The sequence below is a fragment of the Rhinatrema bivittatum genome, chromosome 16 (assembly GCF_901001135.1).
Source record: "Rhinatrema bivittatum chromosome 16, aRhiBiv1.1, whole genome shotgun sequence".
Classification (NCBI taxonomy): Eukaryota; Metazoa; Chordata; class Amphibia; order Gymnophiona; family Rhinatrematidae; genus Rhinatrema; species Rhinatrema bivittatum.
In genome coordinates, this window is record NC_042630.1 from 43,938,712 (window position 1) to 43,959,560 (window position 20,849).

The 20,849-nt window shown below is 44.2% G+C and overlaps 1 protein-coding gene across 2 annotated transcripts in view; it reads right to left on the minus strand.

The window, feature by feature from the left end:
• LOC115078360 (vomeronasal type-2 receptor 26-like) overlaps positions 1-20,849 on the minus strand; it is a 116,244-nt gene that overhangs the window by 11,279 nt on the left and 84,116 nt on the right. For both annotated transcript variants that reach the window (XM_029581266.1, XM_029581265.1), the window contains exons 2-3: positions 17,478-17,705; positions 9,977-10,103 (exon numbers count right to left, since the gene is read on the minus strand). In XM_029581266.1, coding sequence (XP_029437126.1) covers positions 9,977-10,103; positions 17,478-17,705 — 355 coding nt within the window. The remainder of the gene's footprint in view (positions 1-9,976; positions 10,104-17,477; positions 17,706-20,849) is intronic.

A 20,849-nucleotide genomic window follows, 5' to 3' on the forward strand; every position in this document is an offset into this window, starting at 1 on the left:
GAGGAGCAGTTTGGGAACTCATTTTGATGGGGACACAACAGATAAATGCTTTCCAGGATCCTCAGCTAACAGAAATGCCAAGCAGGTGGTGAACACAATTATAACAGAAAGTAGGAACTCTGATATCAATGATATCATCCATCTGGGGAAACGATACCCATAAAGTACAGAAAGATTTCCAAAATCTAAGGAAAAGGATTAGACACATGGCAAATGTTGGGAATCCCAGCTGCGGGACACATATTACCCTTCAACAATTAACCATGACACAAGTGGGATAATCCCAGCAGAGTTCTCTGTCACAACAGCCAAGAACAAATAGATCTCAAACTAGTAACCTACAAGGCCCAGACCGTGACGGTCTGTGAACCAAATTGGATGTGAGCTTACTGGGCAGATGGGATGGGCAATTATGTCCTTTTCTAGCATCATTTTCTATGTTTCTATGATTGAGATGGATGAATGCATATGATCGATGTGTGGTTTTAACATTTTTTGGTGAGTGGTATTTACTGTAATAATTAAGCTTTATATTTTTGTAAGCTGTAATAAAAATGTGTGATAAACACTTGACACATAAATTTGAAAATATATGGCTATTCTCCTGATTCTGTTTTCCATATATATACAGTACATATATACAATGTATATATATAGTTAGGTAGGTTACAGTAGGTCCTAAATGCAAGTACCTTAATGCCTTTCTTACAATAAGGGTTCACTTTCTCTCTGTTCTGACCGTGAGGTGATCTTGCTCTCCAGCCTCTGGCACTGCAGCCTCCCCTTTGCTGCCCAGGACTATATCTTCTGCAGAGATGAATGTTATCTGTCTGAAAGGCCCCTGAGAACTTCATTCCTGCCTGGTTTTCCTTGACCTTGTGCTTAAGGTCTCACCGCTTGTCGCTGAAGTCCTGTGCATTGTTGTTCTTGTGGAAGGCTTCATTCAGTTTCTGGCAGATCTCCTCCAACATCTGCTCCTTTCTATACAATCCAGCTTTCCTTGACTCCTTCCCATAGAGGATGTTTTGAACCTTCATTACCTCCCTGAAAGGTAGGTCCACCTGCTGTAGCTGGAAGTTAGGCTTCCTAAGTAGGGGTCCTTTGCCTCCAACTATGGTGCTGAAGTTAAATATCCTAATGGGAATGTAATTACAGGCAATATGAGTCTGTTTAAATGACCAGAAAATTAGCATGTATTCTTTTATTAAAAATAAAGTACGGTAATATTTAGCATGGAACCTGTATATATGTACATTTTATCAGACGTATATACTGCATGTATAAGGTCACTTTTTTGTGGTATATGCATAATACTTTCTTATATAAGAACATAAGAAATTGCCATGCTGGGTCAGACCAAGGGTCCATCAAGCCAATCATCCTGTTTCCAACAGAGCTCCAAGGCACATGTGGATGATGACCTCATTTTCTGAAGCCTTTTCCATTATGACCATGGCCTAAGCACTTCACCTTCTAGAGAAGAGGGAGCAGCTCTTCTTTCACCACTATACACTCATCTGAATCATCGTTTGTCCGCTTTGTATTACAAGACTTCAGAGTGTTGTGCTCCAAAGGGTTACCTTAGCTCTGTGTAACCATCGTACTCCATGTTTTATTTTTTAATGTGTATGTCTGGACAGGAAGCTGCTATTGGCAGACATTTCTCACCAGGTGCTTTTACTCAGACACTAAAGGAAAGCTTTGTGTGGTTCCTTCTCCATTATAAGGGGTTCAGGTTGGTGAGGTGATGAGCTGATGGTTACTAGGGATGTGAATCGTTTTCCATATCGTCTTAACGATAGAAATCGTGTGGCAGGGCAAGAAAATCGTATTAGGCACGATTTTTTAGTTAAAAAATCGTTAAAAATCGTTTTTTCCGATTAGTGCGCACTAACTCGAGTTAGTGCGCACTAACTGAAAATGATACAATTTGACACTTTTCAGGTCAGTTAAGGTCAGTTTAGGAATGAATATGTATTCCTATTGGCTGCCCTCTTATTTATTCATGTTACCAAGTTTCCTACTGACAGTATATGGGGGATGGGAAATGGAAACAGTTGGTAGCTTGACAAAACAAGTAATGTGATCAGTCAATGTGACTAGAACTTGTGCCCTAACCCTGATACCAGGGGTATTGTGATCTTCCTGCACACAGTGCCCTATCCCTATTAATACCAGGAGTGTTGTGATCTTCCTGCACACAGTGCCCTATCCCTAATACCAGGGGTGTTGTGATCTTCCTGCACACAGTGCCCTATTCCTGATACTGGGGGTGTTGTGATCTTCCTGCACACAGTGCCCTATTCCTGATACCGGGGGTGTTGTGATCTTCTTGCACACATCCCGGTATCAGGGATAGGGCACTGCATGCAGGAAGATCACAACACTCCTGGTATTAATAGGGATAGGGCACTGCATGCAGGAAGATCACAACACTCCTGGTATTAATAGGGATAGGGCACTGCATGCAGGAAGATCACAACACCCCTGGTATCAGGGATAGGGCACTGTGTGCAGGAAGATCACAATACCCCGGAGGAGTGAGGGTCAGGCAGCCCCCCCCCTGTCTGTGAAGCCAGCCTCTCACTAGTAATGCAGGGAGGGAGCTGTCTCAGACTTCACCATCCACCCCCCCCCCCCTCACCCACACACCATTCACTAGCTGGGACATGGGGGAAGTCAGGAGTGAGGGTCAGGCAGCTCCCCCCTGTCTCTGAAGCCAGCCTCTCACTAGTAATGCAGGGAGGGAGCTGTCTCAGACTTCACCATCCTCCCCCCCCCCCTCACCCACACACCATTCACTAGCTGGGACATGGGGGAAGTCAGGAGTGAGGGTCAGGCAGCTCCCCCCTGTCTGTGAAGCCAGCCTCTCACTAGTAATGCAGGGAGGGAGCTGTCTCAGACTTCACCATCCTCCCCCCCCCCCTCACCCACACACCATTCACTAGCTGGGACATGGGGGAAGTCAGGAGTGAGGGTCAGGCAGCTCCCCCCTGTCTGCGAAGCCAGCCTCTCACTAGTAATGCAGGGAGGGAGCTGTCTCAGACTTCACCATCCTCCCCCCCCCCCCTCACCCACACACCATTCACTAGCTGGGACATGGGGGAAGTCAGGAGTGAGGGTCAGGCAGCTCCCCCCTGTCTGTGAAGCCAGCCTCTCACTAGTAATGCAGGGAGGGAGCTGTCTCAGACGGGTATCAGGGTTAGGGCACTGTGTGCAGGAAGATCACAACACTCCTGGTATTAATAGGGATAGGGCACTGTAAGAGATGACTGTAGTAGATTGAATAAAGATCTGATGTTTCTGCTCTCCTCACACCAAACAAAAACAACACACAAGCAGAGAAGCCCTTCTTACAAAGCTGAGCTAGTGAGTTAAGTAGGAGGAAAAGTAAACATACTGGTGCCAGTGTGGCTACTTAAAAAATACACTTACCAACAATCAATTACATATATTTGAACTGTGTACAGTTCCAGCCAGGACCACCTTTCTAAAATGCACAGTGATTGGCAAATTCAACATGCACTAGCATTTCAGGTGCCTGCTAACAAAAATAATAAACAAACAAGTTCTAGTCACGTGAGTGCTGATCATTACATTACTTTTTTTGTCAAGCTTCCAACTGTTTCCATTTCACATCCCCCCAACCATATTGGTAACATCAATAGATAAGAGCACAGCCAGCCAATAGGAATACATACATACATATTCATTCCTAAGTGACCTTTACTGACCTGGGAAGTGTGAACACTTTGTTTCATTTTCTGTTGGTGTTCGTTAGTTTCCAGTTCCATTTCCCATCCCCCCAACCATCACCTCAGTGGTAACCTTGGTAACATCAATAGATAAGAGGGCAGCCAGCCAATAGGAACACATATTCATTCCTAACTGACCTTCAGTGACCTGGAAAGTGTTTATTTGTATCATTTTCAGTTAGTGCGCACTAAATCGAGTTAGTGCGCACTAACGGGGAGTTAGTGCGCACTAACTCGAGTTAGTGCGCACTAACACGATTTAACGATTTTTAACGATAAATCGTTAGAATTTCTATTGTATCGTGTTCTATAACGATTTAAGACGATATAAACATTATCGGACGATAATTTTAATCGTTGAAAAACGATTCACATCCCTAATGGTTACATCTATAGTCCGTGATAGTTCACAGCTGTCTGCTTTTATAAGAAAACCTTTCCATACTCCTTGTGCCATTGTGTCAGGTAGAAGGCAGTGGCACTGGGGAAATGCTGTAAGGGCAAGCAGATTTCCATAGCATGGGGACGTTAGTGTTGGAAAGATAATGAAAGGATTCCTTGTAATGGAAAGAAGGCCCTTCCTGGGAGGAGAGGTGGTGTTTGCAGAAATAAAGGGAAAATTAGACTTTACTAGCTTCATGTAAACATAGAAACATGAGGACTGAAAAAGACCGCATGGCTCATCTTGTCTGCCCATCTACCTAACTAATTTAGCTTTACGTTTCCCATCCCTCCCCTTAGAGACCCCTGGTATTCTTCTCATGCTTTCTTGAACTCAGTTTCCATTTTTGTCTTCACCACCTCCATTACCCCCTCTGCAAAGAAATATTTCCAAAGATTACTCCTGAGTCTACCCCCTTTCACTCTCATCTCATGACCCTCTTTTTCTGTTCATAGAGGCTCATCTTCTATGCATGGAAACCTTTGAGATATTTTAATATTTCTATCATAAATCTCCTTTCTCCCCTTTCCTCTAGGGTATTCATGTTTAAATCTTTAAGTCTATCCCCACATGCTTTGGAACGAAGACCACTGACCATTCTAGTAGCCAAATGAGATCTCACCAGGAGATAAGAACTAAGAAATGACATATAATTCTAGTGTTATAGCCATCACAGCAAGGACACTCAGGAGGGCTTGGTCTAGAACTGTCACCCTAGTATACAGAAGCAAAGCTGAAACTGCTGTCAGGATGAGAGAGTGGAGGGTGGAGGCTATTGGAATGAGCTGGCGCTATAGGTTCGTGCAGGTCAGTGAGCGGGTGTGAGAGTGAGTGTGTTAGGCTGCCTTGTAAGAAGTTTGAAACTGGTATGAGATAATACACGAATAATCATACAATATATACTTGTCTATTTTCAACAGTATTTATTCTTTTATTACAAACATATAATTAAAAAACATTTATATAATTTGTACTCACTCATACCACATTCATCCAACAATAACAATACAATACAATATTGCACATATCCCTTAAAATACAATATTCATTACATTTTTATTTACTCTTCAACATTTCTTATAGATGCTAATCTGTTATGTCAAAATCTTCCCTATAGCTAAATGTATTTAATTTTTCTACATATACCTTGTTATACAAAGTTCCCACCAAAAATTATTTCCTCATACTCCCGACAAGAGGTTTCCTCAGGGGATCACTACAAAGAGGTTTCCTCAGGGGATCACTACAAAACGATTATTTTTTCTTTCCACTTTAGGGAACATCCAATCAATTAATAAACTTCTGTTGTTCTTATTTCATAAGAATATAAGAACATAAGAAAATGCCATACTGGGTCAGACCAAGGGTCTGACCAAGCCCAACATCCTGCTTCCAACAGTGGCCAATCCAGGCCACAAGAACCTGGCAAGTACCCCAAAACTAAGTCTATTCCATATAACCATTGCTAATGGCAGTGGCTATTCTCTAAGTGAACTTAATAGCAGGTAATGGACTTCTCCTCCAAGAACTTATCCAATCCTTTTTTAAACACAGCTATACTAACTGCACTAACCACATCCTCTGGCAACAAATTCCAGAGTTTAATTGTGCGTTGAGTAAAAAAGAACTTTCTCAGATTAGTTTTAAATGTGCCCCATGCTAACTTCATGGAGTGCCCCCTAGTCCTTCTATTATCCAAAAGAGTAAATAACCGATTCACATCTACCCGTTCTAGACCTCTCATGATTTTAAACATCTCTATCATATCCCCCCTCAGCCGTCTCTTCTCCAAGCTGAAAAGTCCTAACCTCTTTAGTCTTTCCCCATAAGGGAGTTGTTCCATTCCCCTTATCATTTTGGTAGCCCTTCTCTGTACCTTCTCCATCGCAATTATATCTTTTTTGATATGCGGCGACCAGAATTGTACACAGTATTCAAGGTGCGGTCTCACCATGGAGCGATACAGAGGCATTATGACATTTTCCGTTTTATTCACCATTCCCTTTCTAATAATTCCCAACATTCTGTTTTCTTTTTTGACTGCCGCAGCACACTGAACCGACGATTTCAATGTGTTATCCACTATGACACCTAGATCTCTTTCTTGGGTTGTAGCACCTAATATGGAACCCAACATTGTGTAATTATAGCATGGGTTATTTTTCCCTATATGCATCACCTTGCACTTATCCACATTAAATTTCATCTGCCATTTGGATGCCCAATTTTCCAGTCTCACAAGGTCTTCCTGCAATGTATCACAATCTGCTTGTGATTTAACTACTCTGAACAATTTTGTGTCATCTGCAAATTTGATTATCTCACTCGTCGTATTTCTTTCCAGATCATTTATAAATATATTGAAAAGTAAGGGTCCCAATACAGATCCCTGAGGCACTCCACTGTCCACTCCCTTCCACTGAGAAAATTGTCCATTTAATCCTACTCTCTGTTTCCTGTCTTTTAGCCAGTTTGCAATCCACAAAAGGACATCACCACCTATCCCATGACTTTTTACTTTTCCTAGAAGCCTCTCATGAGGAACTTTGTCAAACGCCTTCTGAAAATCCAAGTATACTACATCTACCACTTCACCCTTATCCACATGTTTATTAACTCCTTCGAAAAAGTAAAGCAGATTTGTGAGGCAAGACTTGCCCTGGGTAAAGCCATGCTGACTTTGTTCCATTAAACCATGTCTTTCTATATGTTCTGTGATTTTGATGTTTAGAACACTTTCCACTATTTTTCCTGGCACTGAAGTCAGGCTAACTGGTCTGTAGTTTCCCGGATCACCCTTGGAGCCCTTTTTAAATATTGGGGTTACATTTGCTATCCTCCAGTCTTCAGGTACAATGGATGATTTTAATGATAAGTTACAAATTTTTACTAATATTCATACAGGGAATATCCAAATCTACTTCTTGTGCAAATTAACGATCTTCATCAGCCTATTGTTTTCAACATAAACATAAACTAATCATTATTATACTCTTTAAAACATTTATCAATCCATACTTATATTAATGTTCATTTATCAAAAACCTAATTTATTTATGATGTTCCTACAGTATATTTCATATAACAGATCACACTCGCCTCTTTTACCTTCTAATATCTTTTATTACATCCATTTCAGCTTTTCCTTTGTACAATTTTAACAAACAGCAGTTCACCTCCTGAATTCTTCCATCAACATACCACGGTCCCGTCAGTAATAATGGTTCTCCCCACCAACACTATAACTATTCAAAGGACATTATGTACAACCACATTTACCATCAATAAATACCTCTATATCACCATTGCTCTCATTTCTTTTTTCAAGATGTATATACTAACCTTGATCATTTCTACACCGGTTTCCAACCCAGCTGGACTATTTTACTTTTCCACAACCGCACTCTCAGTGTTTCCTTTCTCTCTTTGAATCCCCCTGCGGTTCTGTCAGTTATAATGATTTTCCACACCAATACTATAACCATTAAAAAAAAATTATATATCATCAAGAAATACTTTCATCTCTCCATTACTCTCTCTTTTCTTTTCAAAGTATATATATACTAACCTTAATTTCTACACGAATTTCCAACCCAGCTCAACTGCTTCACCTTTCCACAACGCCGCGGCTGTGCATTCATTACTTCCTTTCTCTTTTTAAATCTCCCCACGGTACCTCCCATTTCATACGTCACCCGTGCAAACCACACATTAGTATCTAAATGCTGCGTTAATGACCGCAAGTCCCTCAAAATTCTAATCCACTCTAACCTGCCCTATCTAATAGAAAATGAACACATTCCCTGTATGAAATAAGAACAGAAGTTTATCAATTGATTGGATGTTCCCTAAAGTGGAAAGAAAAAATAATCGTTTTGTAGTGATCCCCTGAGGAAACCAGGGGTGAAACAGGAGTCTCTTGTCGGGAGTATGAGGAAATAATTTTTGGTGGGAACTTTGTATAACGGGTATATGTAGAAAAATTAAATAAATTTAGCTATAGGGAAGATTTTGACATAACAGATTAGCATCTATGAGAAATGTTGAAGAGTAAATAAAAATGTAATGAATATTGTATTTTAAGGGATATGTGCAATATTGTATTGTATTGTTATTTTTGGATGAATGTGGTATGAGTGAGTACAAATTATATAAATGTTTTTTTAATTATATGTTTGTAATAAAAGAATAAATACTGTTGAAAATAGACAGGTATATATTGTATGATTATTCATGTACAAACAATACCCGTAAATTACCCATGTGCTGTTATTTATACATGAGATAATACACAAAAGGTAACAAATATAAATGTTTATCTAAATATTTTCTAAAACAAATATATATATACACATAGAGAGAGATTTATTTGAACATTTTCCAAAAAGTAGGAAAAGGGAAATAGAAATTTACATATCAAAAAAATCCCCAGGAACCTGATAGGCTTAGGGGTGAGGAGGCTGGGGGCAGTGACATTTGGCACATGCCCATTAGCTCAAAAGCAGCTGTGAGATCCTCTTGAACATGGGCAATGGTCACAGGTCATTGACAGCTTCTCCCATCTTCTGAACAGTGGAACCCAGAGCTTTGAGAGGCTGGGCTTCTGGTACTGAAACAGGTGTACAACACAAAGTACCAAAAGCATCCAATAATTATCATCATTGCTACATAAATTGTGCAGTGTATGTGCTCCATCATAACAGCCATGAGGCAGGGAGATATTCCAGTTCACTCCTCAGCTATCAAATACGGGTCATGCATAATCATGGAACTTATTTTTTAAGTAATTTTTTGTTGCAAGTAAAAGCAGCTTCATAGCAAATTACTTCCCTTTAAAACATGTTGAAGAGGCAGGAAGGGAAAGTTGCTGAGAGGCGCTGATCCTGGGAGAACAGGCAGGGGAGGCTAATCCTGAAGAGGTCCCTGCTGACCTGTGGGGGAAGCATGGGCTGGTGTGCTAATGCAGGGAGTAGTGGTGGTGTTTGATGGCCACTGCAGGTTCTGAAATACTTGATGAAGTCTCCGCAGACCCCTATAGATAAATGTATGGGCCCACGCAGACATTTCTGGAAGTTAGGCTCCCTGTGCATAAACTATACAGAATTTTCTAAAGGAACATTTCTGCAAATAACACAGTACTTTACTCAAAGAAGTCCCTTGGAAATCTATCCTGCATATGTATTGTATTTTTAATGCATTGTAAGACTTATTATCTTTAAATACACTGACTTCCGCAAGTATCTTGCCTACGCCTTGTATATTCCTGTAAATAGTCCGTTGCAGTTTTATTTATTGCTTTAATTCCTCCACCTCCTGCTCTTTGTATACTCCTCCTTGTTCGCCCTCCCTGTTCATTGTAATTTCTGCCTTTTAAGTTACATTGTAAACCTGAATGATGTATGCATACTAATACCGGTATATAAAAGTTTTTAAATAAATAAATAAATATCTGCTGAACATCAGGACCCAATCAAATTAGAATTAGAATTTTCAAAACACAAGCTGGATATTCCCATAGCACAAGCACACTTGCAGCTTGAAGGCAGCTAAGCCATAATACTACAAACTTCCTGCACAACGAAAATAGATGAAAAACAAGAATATTTGGATCTGGACATTTTTTCCCTCACTCTTCAAATAAAGACAGCCAGGCCTGCCTGGGAAATAATTGGCTGTGCCCCCCTGAAAATGTATTCATCTGCATAATCTTTGGACGGCATCATAATTTCAAACAGCCGTGGAGATAGGTCAAGCCACATGATAAGATGATAACACCCACCGGTTTGGTTGGAGATCTCTCCCTCTGGACAGGGAATGCATTCATAGCAGCAGACGGGTTCTCCTCTCTTCTGTAATTTTCTGAAGCCAGGAAGGCAGCTATCACTGCATTTGGAACGTATTGGTAACTAAACATTGAGAAAATAAAATCTGGATGACTTGACATAATACTAGGCTGTCACTTTTTAAATGCACTGTTACTCTATTGTCTAGATAGGAGCCATTTCAAATAAGTTTTATATTACCAACCAACATAAGAAATTGCCATGCTGGGTCAGACCAAGGGTCCATCAAGCCCAGCATCCTGTTTCCAACAGAGGCCAAACCAGGCCACAAGAACCTGGCTATTACCCAAACAATAAGAAGATACTAAAGGGCGGATTTTAAGAGCCCTGCTCGCCTAAATCCGCCCAAATCCGGGCGGATTTAGGCGAGCAGGGCCCTGCGCGCCGGTGAGCCTATTTTACATAGGCCTACCGGCGCGCGCAGAGCCCCGGGACTCGCGTAAGTCCCGGGGTTTTCGGAGGGGGGCGTGTCGGGGGCGGGGCCGAGCGCCGCGCCGTTTTCGGGGCATGTCGGCAGCGTTTTGGGGGTGGGCCCGGGGGCGTGGTTACGGCCCGGGGCAGTCCGGGGGCGTGGCTGCCCCCTCTGTACCCGCCCCAAGGTCGCGCTAACCATTGTCAGTGCGCACTAACAGAAAATGATACAATTTGACACTTTTCAGGTCAGTTAAGGTCAGTTTAGGAATGAATATGTATTCCTATTGGCTGCCCTCTTATTTATTCATGTTACCAAGGTTCCCACTGACAATATATGGGGGATGGGAAATGGAAACAGTTGGTAGCTTGACAAAAAAGTAATGTGATCAGTCAATGTGACTAGAACTTGTGCCCTATCCTGATACCGGGAGTGTTGTGATCTTCCTGCATACAGTGCTGTATCCCTGATACTGGGAGTGTTGTGATCTTCCTGCACGCAGTGCCCTATCCCTGATACCAGGGGTGTTGTGATCTTCCTGCAATCAGTGCCCTATCCCTGATACTGGGAGTGTTTTCATCTTCTTGCACACAGTGCCCTAACCCTGATACCAGGGGTGTTGTGATCTTCCTGCACACAGTGCCATATCCCTGATACTGGGAGTGTTGTGATCTTCCTGCACGCAGTGCCCTAACCCTGATACCAGGGGTGTTGTCATCTTCCTGCACACAGTGCCCCATCCCTGATACCGGGAGTGTTGTGATCTTCCTGCACGCAGTGCCCTATCCCTGATACCAGGGGTGTTGTGATCTTCCTGCACTCAGTGCCATATCCCTGATACCGGGAGTGTTGTGATCTTCCTGCATGCAGTGCCCTATCCCTGATACCGGGGGTGTTGTGATCTTCCTGCACTCAGTGCCCTATCCCTGATACCGGGAGTGTTGTGATCTTCCTGCACGCAGTGAAGTATCCATGCTCAGTGCAGGAAGATCACAACATCCCTGGTATCAGGGTTAGGGCACTGCATGAAGGAAGATCACAACACTCCCGGTATCAGGGTTAGGGAACTGTGTGCAGGAAGATCACAACACTCCTGGTATCAGGGATAGGCACAAGTTCTAGTGACATTGACTGATCACATTACTTTTTTTGTCAAGCTACCAACCGTTTCCATTTCCCATCCCCCCAACCATCACCTCAGTGGGAACCTTGGTAACATCAATAAATAAGAGGGCAGTCAGCCAATAGGAATACATATTCATTCCTAACTGACCTGAAAAGTGTCAATTTGTATCATTTTCTGTTAGTGCGCACTAACTTCCGTTAGTGCGCACTAACACGATTAACGATTTTTTAACGATAAATCGTTAGAAATCCTATTGTATCGTGTTCTTTAATGATTTAAGACGATTTTAAAATTATCGGACGATAATTTTAATCGTTGAAAAACGATTCACATCCCTAGAAGATTCTACTGATACAATTAATAACAATGGCTATTCCCTAAGTAAACTTGATTAATAGCAATTAATGGACTTCTCCTCCAAGAACTTATCCAAACCTTTTTTGAACCCAGCTACACTAACTGCACTAACCACATCCTCTGGCAACAAATTCCAGAGCTTTATTGTGCGTTGAGTGAAAAAAATTTTCTCCAATTAGTCTTAAATGTGCTACTTGCTAACTTCATGGGATGCCCCTTAGTCCTTCTATTATTCGAAAGTGTAAATAACTGATTCACATCTACTCGTTCAAGACCTCTCATGATCCTAAAGACCTCTATCATATCCCCCCTCAGCCGTCTCTTCTCCAAGCTGAACAGCCCTAACCTCTTCAGCCTTTCCTCATAGGGGAGCTGTTCCATCCCCTTTATCATTTTGGCTGCCCTTCTCTGTACCTTCTCCATCGCAACTATATCTTTTTTGACTGCTGCAGCACAATGAGCTGACTATTTCAATGTGTTATCCACTATGATGCCTAGATCTTTTTCCTGGGTGGTAGCTTGTAATATTGAACCTAACTGTTGTGACTGTCGCTGCTTGACGTCTCCATCCCGCCCTCCTTACCTCTTTGGAGGCTCCCTCTTGCTCAAGTGGAAGGTTGGCTGCCGCGGCGTCTCTCTGCCGTCTTCCTCCGGCGTCCCTGGAGCGGCTTGATGATGTAATCTGACATGATTCACAAGGGCCTAAGGGCACACGCGCGGCGTGGCCCCGACTGATCTACCAGCAGTGGTGCGATCCTCAGGGGCGTTTCCCTGAGGTGACATCTTCCGCTCCGGATATTTAAGGTCTCAGATTTTGCTAACAGATCGAGTTAGCAAGGAGTTCTCACAGACAAGGAGTTGTTCAGCTTCATATGCTCTAAGCTACTCTGCCTCCACGGACTTACCAGGGGTACCCGCTCCTCAGGGGCCTCGTTTCTTTTTTTCTTTTTCTTTTCAGATCAGACTGGAACCGGTACTCGCTCCTCAAGGGCCCTCGTTCCCTGTCTTACTTCTGAATACCACTTCTGCCAGGAAGTCATCGCTGCCTACAACACCAGTGAGTTACCATCTCTCTCTCAGAGCTTTCCCTGGAACCAGGTACTCGCTCCTCGAGGGCCTACTGCTTACCTGCTCCTGGGCTTCTATGAGACCATTGTGTGAGTGTTACTATCAAAGTTCTGTTAATGAAATCTGCATACCTTGCCTGCTCACGATATTCAGTTTCTCTCCAGCCCAGCTATCCAGGATCGCTGTTCCATTCTCTGAGGGACTACAGCCCAGCCGGGCACTTCCAGCTCACTACTGCCACCTCTGTTTAATAAAAGAACTAATGTGTGTCTGTCTCCATTCTCTGAGCCTGACCGGTGGTCCCACTCGGGATCTTCCCCCGGGGACGTGGTCATCTGCCACCGGCACAAGGATCTACCCACTACTACCTCAAATGCTAGCAGATTGCTAACTCTAACTTGTGTAACTACAGCAAGGATTATTTTTCCCTATATGCAACACCTTGCACTTGTCCACATTAAATTTAATCTGCCAATAGATGCCCAATCTTCCAGTCTTGCAAGGTCCTCCTGTATTGTATCACAATCCATTTGTGATTTAACTACTCTGAATAATTTTGTATCATCTGCAAATTTGATAACCTCACTCATTGTATTCCTTTCCAGATCATTTATATATATATTGAAAAGCACCGGTCCAAGCACCGGTCCAAGTACAGATCCCTGAGAAAATTGACCATTTAATTCTACTCTCTGATTCCTGTCTTTTAACCAGTTTGTAATCAACAAAAGGACATTGACTCCTATCCCATGACTTTTTAGTTTTCTTGGATGCCTCTCATGAGGGACTTTGTCAAACGCCTTCTGAAAATCCAAATACACTACATCTACCGGTTCACCTTTATCCACATGTTTATTAACCCCTTCAAAAAAAATGAAGCAGATTTGTTAGGCAAGACTTCTCTTGGATATATCCATTTTGACTGTGTTGCATTAAACAATTTCTTTCTATATGCTCTACGATTTTGATCTTGAGAACAGTTTCCACTATTTTTCCCGGCACTGAAGTCAGGCTCACTGGTCTATAGTTACCAGGATCGCCCCTAGAGCCTTTTTTAAATATTGGGGTTACATTGGCCATCCTCCAGTCTTCAGGTACAATGGATGATTTTAATGAAAGGTTACAAATTTTAACTAATAGATCAGAAATTTCATTTTTTAGTTCCTTCAGTACCCTAGGATGCATACCATCTGGTCCAGGTGATTGATACTCTTTAGTTTGTCAATCTGGCCTACTACATCTTCCAGGTTCACAGTGATTTTGTTCAGTTCGTCTGACTCATTACCCCTCAAAACCATCTCCGGAACTAGTATCTCCCCAACATCCTCATTAGTAAACACGGAAGCAAAGAATTCATTTAGGGGTAGATTTTAAAACCCCTGCGTGCGTAAATCCTCCCGGATTTACACGCGCAGGGCACTCGCACGCCGGCGCATCTATTTTGCGTAGGCTGCCGGCGAGCGCAAAGCCCCGGGACTCGCGTAAGTCCCGAGGCTTCGTTAAAGGGGCGGGGGGGGCGTGTCCGGGGCAGGGGGTGGTCCGGGGCAGGTCTGGGGGCATGGCGAAGGTTCAGGGGTGGGCCGGGAAGGCGGTCCTGAGTCCCGGCACTGCGGCCTGTGCCAGGGGATACCGGGGTGGCGCGGGCAATTTACGCCTGCTTCAAGCAGGCGTAACTTGCCCAACAAAAGTAGGGGGGGGGGGATTTAGGTAGGGCTGGGGGGTGGGGTAGATAGGGGAAGGGAGGGGAAGGTGGGGGGATGTGGAGGGAACGGAGGCAGGCTGCGCGGCTTGGCGCGCGCAAGCTGCCGATTTTGCACAGCCTTGCGCGCGCCGACCCCAGATTTTATAAGATACGCTTGGCCACGTGCGGATCTTATAAAATCTGGTGTACTTTTGTTCGCGCGCGCGTATGTTTTGAAGATCTACGTCTTAGTCTTTCTGCAATGGCCTTTTCTTCCCTAAGAGCCCCTTTAACCCCTTGGTCATCTAATGGTCCAACTGACTCCCTCACAGGTTTCTTTCTTTGGATATATTTTAAAAAGTTTTTATTATGAGTTTTTGTCTCTATGGCCAACTTCATTTCAAAAACATATCCTGTTATATTTGTGGAGAGCTAGGAGCCCTTTTTTGATTAAAAGAAAAGTTTTTAAAATCTGGAATCAGACAATATGGTTGATCTGGCAATATCTTAGGCAATGTTTCTAGTTATTATACAGGTTACACTTAAAATTAATAAATTGAATCAGCAGTAAGAGAATAAACCTTTGATCTTTCCATTACATGTAAATAGTTTCTCTGGTGCTAAGAGTCAGGGTATAAAAACAGTAGCCTTTGATGCTTTTGTAGCCTACTTTTATCTTTCAGAGTTTCCTTTTAGGTTTTCTTTCTAAAAATGAATTAATAAAGCCTCATTTCCATGTCCTGTCCATCTGTCTGTGACCTGTTTCTTCTACTGCTTTGGGATCCGCCACATGGGGGCGCTGCGGTGTGAAATCACCAGATGGGAACCAAAGCACTGGAGCAAAGAGAGCACAAGGCAGGCCTGGCCAGCTCAGGATAGCAGCCTTATTGGGCACTGTAGTGAGGGAAAGAAGATGCTGCAGCTGCAGTATCTCACACTTTCCTCATCAAAATGGGGCCTGCTGGCCTGAGAGAACTCCCAGATGTGGCACCATGCCGAGAAGGAAAAGACCATGGAGCCAGCATGCCTCATGTGATGGATCACAAAGATCCACTTTCACAGCCCAACACAGGACAACAGAATGTGTAGGGGTTGTGTTGGGCCATGCAGGATGGGAGACAGAGTCCTGTTCCTCACAGCTAGGCAGATCATGGATAACGTGTGGTGGATCTCCAATGTTATGCAGGACAGCATACAGGGAGGCAGGAGGCAGCACACACAGATTCAGGATCACAGAGGATGCACTAGTAAGAGGGGCTGAGAGACAGAGATATCGGGTGGCGTGGAGGAGAGAGGAGGCATTCTGCTGTCATTCCTGATAAAGGTCTAGTTATGAACACTGAACTCCAACTCTCGGAGACTGATGCAATATAGTGTGCTCAGTGCAGTGCACAGCTTGACGTGCAGTTGGACGCGTGTTTTGGAGGTACTAGAATAACTTCTGATGTAATAATGGGATTAGCGCGTCCAAACAAGCGCTTAGCTGATAGCGCTTATCATATGTAAATGCTATGTAGATGAGGCTATTAGCTATCACTCCCTATGCAAAAAATTACTGTACGCCTGATGCTCACCTTTTAACTCAGAGCTGGCGTTTCATCTTGACGCACCTCAGGCTACCACAAAAAAGCAGAAAATACTGTTTTTTTGACCAGAGAAGTCAGCATTAGTTAAAAAAAAGTCTTGACAGTGGTCAGGTTAGGAAAATGGATGCTCGTAAATTGAGAGTCTGTTTTCCTAAACTGCACACAGCCACATCTCCTGGGCACCCGATGACAAGGAGGTGCTAGCGACGCACAATTGATCCCTAGCGTGTCCTTTATTGCACGGCACCTCATTAACATATTGAATCACGTGCCCAGGAAAAGTGGATATGCATGCATTAGGAAAACGGACGCTCAATAACAGCGCCTAATTTCTACACGTTCGTATTGCATCGGCCCCTCTATCGGTGACCTACACCTGGTATCAGGAGAGAAATGCCAAACAGGATAACCAGGGATTGAACAGTTTACCACTGGGTGATTAGAGCACCTGAAAATTATAAATGGAAATTTTCTCAGAATTGTTATCACCTTCCATTTTGTGAGTCACCCCCATCCCCCATGTTCAGATTATATTAACGCGCACTCACTGCTCATGTACTCTTAGTTGCAATATCCTTTCTGAACTTGGTTAATGGTATCAGATGTAGAAAGAACTCAGCCCAAACATTGCACTGTGTGCACTGAGTGTAGGAGATGATGTAAACCAGTGGTAGATGAGAATGAGCTGGAAGCCTCCGATCATCAGTCCACAGACAGCCTGCAGGATGAGGGAATGAGCCCTGCATGGCAGGTTCCTTTGAACATATTACCTGCATTATTCTTCCCATCCAGATTCAGAAATTCTGTTTCTCTGTCATTTTATCAAGCACCAGAATTTGGGGCAGCGTTTCTATGTTTCTATTGGATCTCTGAGGGAGAGATGGGAAATGTAGGACTGGATAAATTGGACAGAAGGCAGATTAGATGGATCATATGCTCTTCTTTGGTCATTGTGTTTATACATTTCTAATCACAAGGAAACAGTTCCTTCCATCATGTTCTAATGTCTATCCTGCTTCTCTCCTTCACTTAGTTTTTAGGTTCGCTGTTTTGAACCTCCTTTTCAGTTGTCCCCCCCCCCCCCCCCCCCCCTGTTATTTGTAATTTCCACCTTTTTGTTATTATGTAAACCGACATGATGTGTACTTTAATGTCGGTATAGAAAATCTGTCAAATAAATAAATAAATAATGTCACTTAAATCTAACCTGGAGTAACTCGCCATCCCACGCAATCGCCTTCTCATCTATGGTGAAATCCCTCCCCTGAGGAGCATAAGGGTTATAACTCCCAACAATCTCAGACATTCGTGTCCCATTGCGTAGACTGGCCATATTTATTATATAGTAACCAATGGGGGGGTCTCCATTCTCATCAAAAAACATCTCGTCACCCAGACTGTTCTTAAAGTGGACGTTCTTCAGATAACGATGAAACTGAAAAAGAAGGAGGGAGATGTTTTCAGTAATTCCCCTAACAGCAGGGCTACACCCATAGCTTAAAGCACACGCAGAGTGAACCTGATTTTACTACTCAGCTTTGTTTTGAAATGACATGAAAACTTCCTTAGCATTTGGTGATTCAATTAGGGGCGGATTTTAAGAGCCCTGCTCGCCTAAATCCGGGCGGATTTAGGCGAGCAGGGCCCTGCGCGCCGGTGCGCCTAATTTACATAGGCCTACCGGCGCGCGCAGAGCCCCGGGACTCGCGTAAGTCCTGGGGTTTTCAGAGGGGGGCGTGTCGGGGGCATGTCGGGGGGCGGGCCCGATCCGCGCGGCGTTTTCGGGGCATGTCAGGAGTGTTTTGGGGGCGGGCCCGGGGGCGTGGTTACGGCCCGAGGTGGCCCGGGGGCGTGGCCGCGCCCTCCGGACCCGCCCCAGGTTGCATCCCGGCGCGCTGGCGGCCCGCTGGTGCGCGGGGATTTACGTCTCCCTCCGGGAGGCGTAAATCCCCCGACAAAGGTAAGGGGGGAGTTTAGACAGGGCCGGGCGGGTGGGTTAGGTAGGGGAAGGGAGGGGAAGGTGAGGGGAGGGCAAAAGAAAGTTCCCTCCGAGGCCGCTCCGATTTCGGAGCGGCCTCGGAGGGAACGGAGGTAGGCTGCGCGGCTCGGCGCACGCCGGCTATACGGAATCGATAGCCTTGCGCGCGCCGATCCCGGATTTTAGCGGATACGCGCAGCTACGCGCGTATCTACTAAAATCCCGCATACTTTTGTTGGCGCCTGGAGCGCCAACAAAAGTACACGAACGCGCCATTTTTGTAAATCTACCCCTTAATGTAATTTAGAAAAGAAAATTCAAGAAAAGCTACTACAGGAATTAATTTAGAACCTTTTCTAGTATTTTATCATGCACTAAAGTCAGCACTGGATAAACGGGTAGATGTGAATCGGTTATTTACTCTTTCAGATAGTAGAAAGACTAGGGGGCACTCCATGAAGTTAGCATGGGGCACATTTAAACTAATCGGAGAAAGTTCTTTTTACTCAACGCACAATTAAACTCAGGAATTTGTTGCCAGAGGATGTGGTTAGTGCAGTTAGTATAGCGGTGTTTAAAAAAGGATTGGATAAGTTCTTGTAGGAGAAGTCCATTACCTGCTATTAAGTTCACTGAGGGGCGGATTTTCAAAGGCCCGCGCGCGCCGGCGGCCTATTTTGCATAGGCCGCCGGCGCGCATAAAGCCCCGGGACGTGCGTAAGTCCCGGGGCTTCCTGTCGGGGGCATGTCGGGGACGTGTCTGGGGGCGTGTCGAGATAACGCGACATTTAGGGGGCGGGGCGCAGCGTTTCGGGGCGGCAACGTGGGCGTGGTTTCGGCCCGGGGGCGTTCCGGGGGCATGGCCGCGGCCCTCCGGAACAGCCCCCGGGACCGGACCATGGAGCGGGGCAGCCGGACGACGCGCGCAAAAGGTAACCCGACAAAGGTAAGGGGGGGGGGGGTTAGATAGGGCCGGGGGGGTGGGTTAGGTAGGGGAAGGGAGGGCGAAAGAAAGTTCCCTCCGAGGCCGCTCCGAAATCGGAGCGGCCTCGGAGGGAACAGGCAGCGCGCGCTGGGCTCAGCGCGCGCAGGTTGCACAAATGTGCACTCCCTTGTGCGCGCCAACCCCGGATTTTATAAGATATGCGCGGCTACGCGCGTATCTTATAAAATCCAGCGTACTTTTGTTCGCGCCTGCTGCGCAAACAAAAGTACGCGCTCGTGCAAGTTTTTAAAATCTGCCCCTGAGAGAATAGCCACTGCCATTAGCAATGGTTACATGGAATAGACTTAGTGTTTGGGTAATTGCCAGGTTCTTATGGCCTGGATTGGCCACTGTTGGAAACAGGATGCTGGGCTTGATGGACCCTTGGTCTGACCCAGTATGACATGTTCTTATGTTCTTATAAATAGTTTTATGCATGCTAAAGCATATACAAAAATAACGAAAAAATGAAATTTAGTAGGAAAAAAACAAAATAAAACAAAAGAAGAGAAGATGAATAATAAAGAATTCTTTCCTGCACACCCAGAACCTGTTTCCATAAAGTTTTTTAAAATGATTAAGTTTAGATTTGAAAAAGTTTAGACAGGATTATAGAAGTAAAATATCATTCATTTTAAAACTGTGCATAGTTGTAAAAAGAAAGAAAGGAAGACAATGAGAAAATTAAAAAACACCAGCAGTTGGTGGAGAAAGTCCTAGAAGGTGAAATGCTGAAATAGAGTGACTCATTTTCACAAAAACACCTTATTTAGTACCAGGGTAAGCTCAGAAAACTGAGTTCATCTTGTTTTGTCTTCCCTTTATTTATAGCGTTATTTATTTTTTCATGCTGTTGTATTTCTTTTGATTACTTTAAGCATGCAAAAGCACTTTTCTGTATGTATCCTTTTTTCTCCCCTTTGCTCGTTCTTCTCAGCTTCTCCCCTCCCCCCACCCTGGTTTTTTTTTTATTTTCCTCCTTCAGTTATATTGTAAACTGGCATGATGTGCCCCACGAATGTCGGCATAAAAAAGTTAATAAATAAATAAAAATGTAATGTCCGATGTTTCCATTTTTATGCACATTCATATACCCTTAGGTGTGCACACAATTCACACAGGCAGAGAAATGAAATGTATGCATTTACCTATTATGTAGCTGCCCAGAGCCCTCAGGGGGAGATTGGCCCGTGCAGAGTGGCTGCACATTGTCATGCAGGGTTACCAAGCAGCTCTATTTAGCACCAAAATATGGGGGGTTCAGGTGGAAGGAGAGAATCAAAGGGACTTAACTGGTTAATGCTGAAATGCATTACCTATCCCTGTCTTCAAGGAGAGCAGGGGACATCTTGTGGCCTGTAGAAGATTATTGTACAAAACTCTTCTTTATATAATCAACTAGCGGTGGCCAGCCACACGTTGCAGTGGCAGAGTCAGGTTCTTCCCCCCCCCCCTTCCCCCTTCCCCTTGCTCATATACCTCAGTCACACATCCTCCTCCCCCTTGGTCACTCACCCCCCTTTCCTCCCCCTGTCCCCACTCCAACTCTGTCCCCTCACTAACCTTTGGTCACTAACCCCCCCTTCACTCCCCTGTCCTCACTCCAACTCTCACCC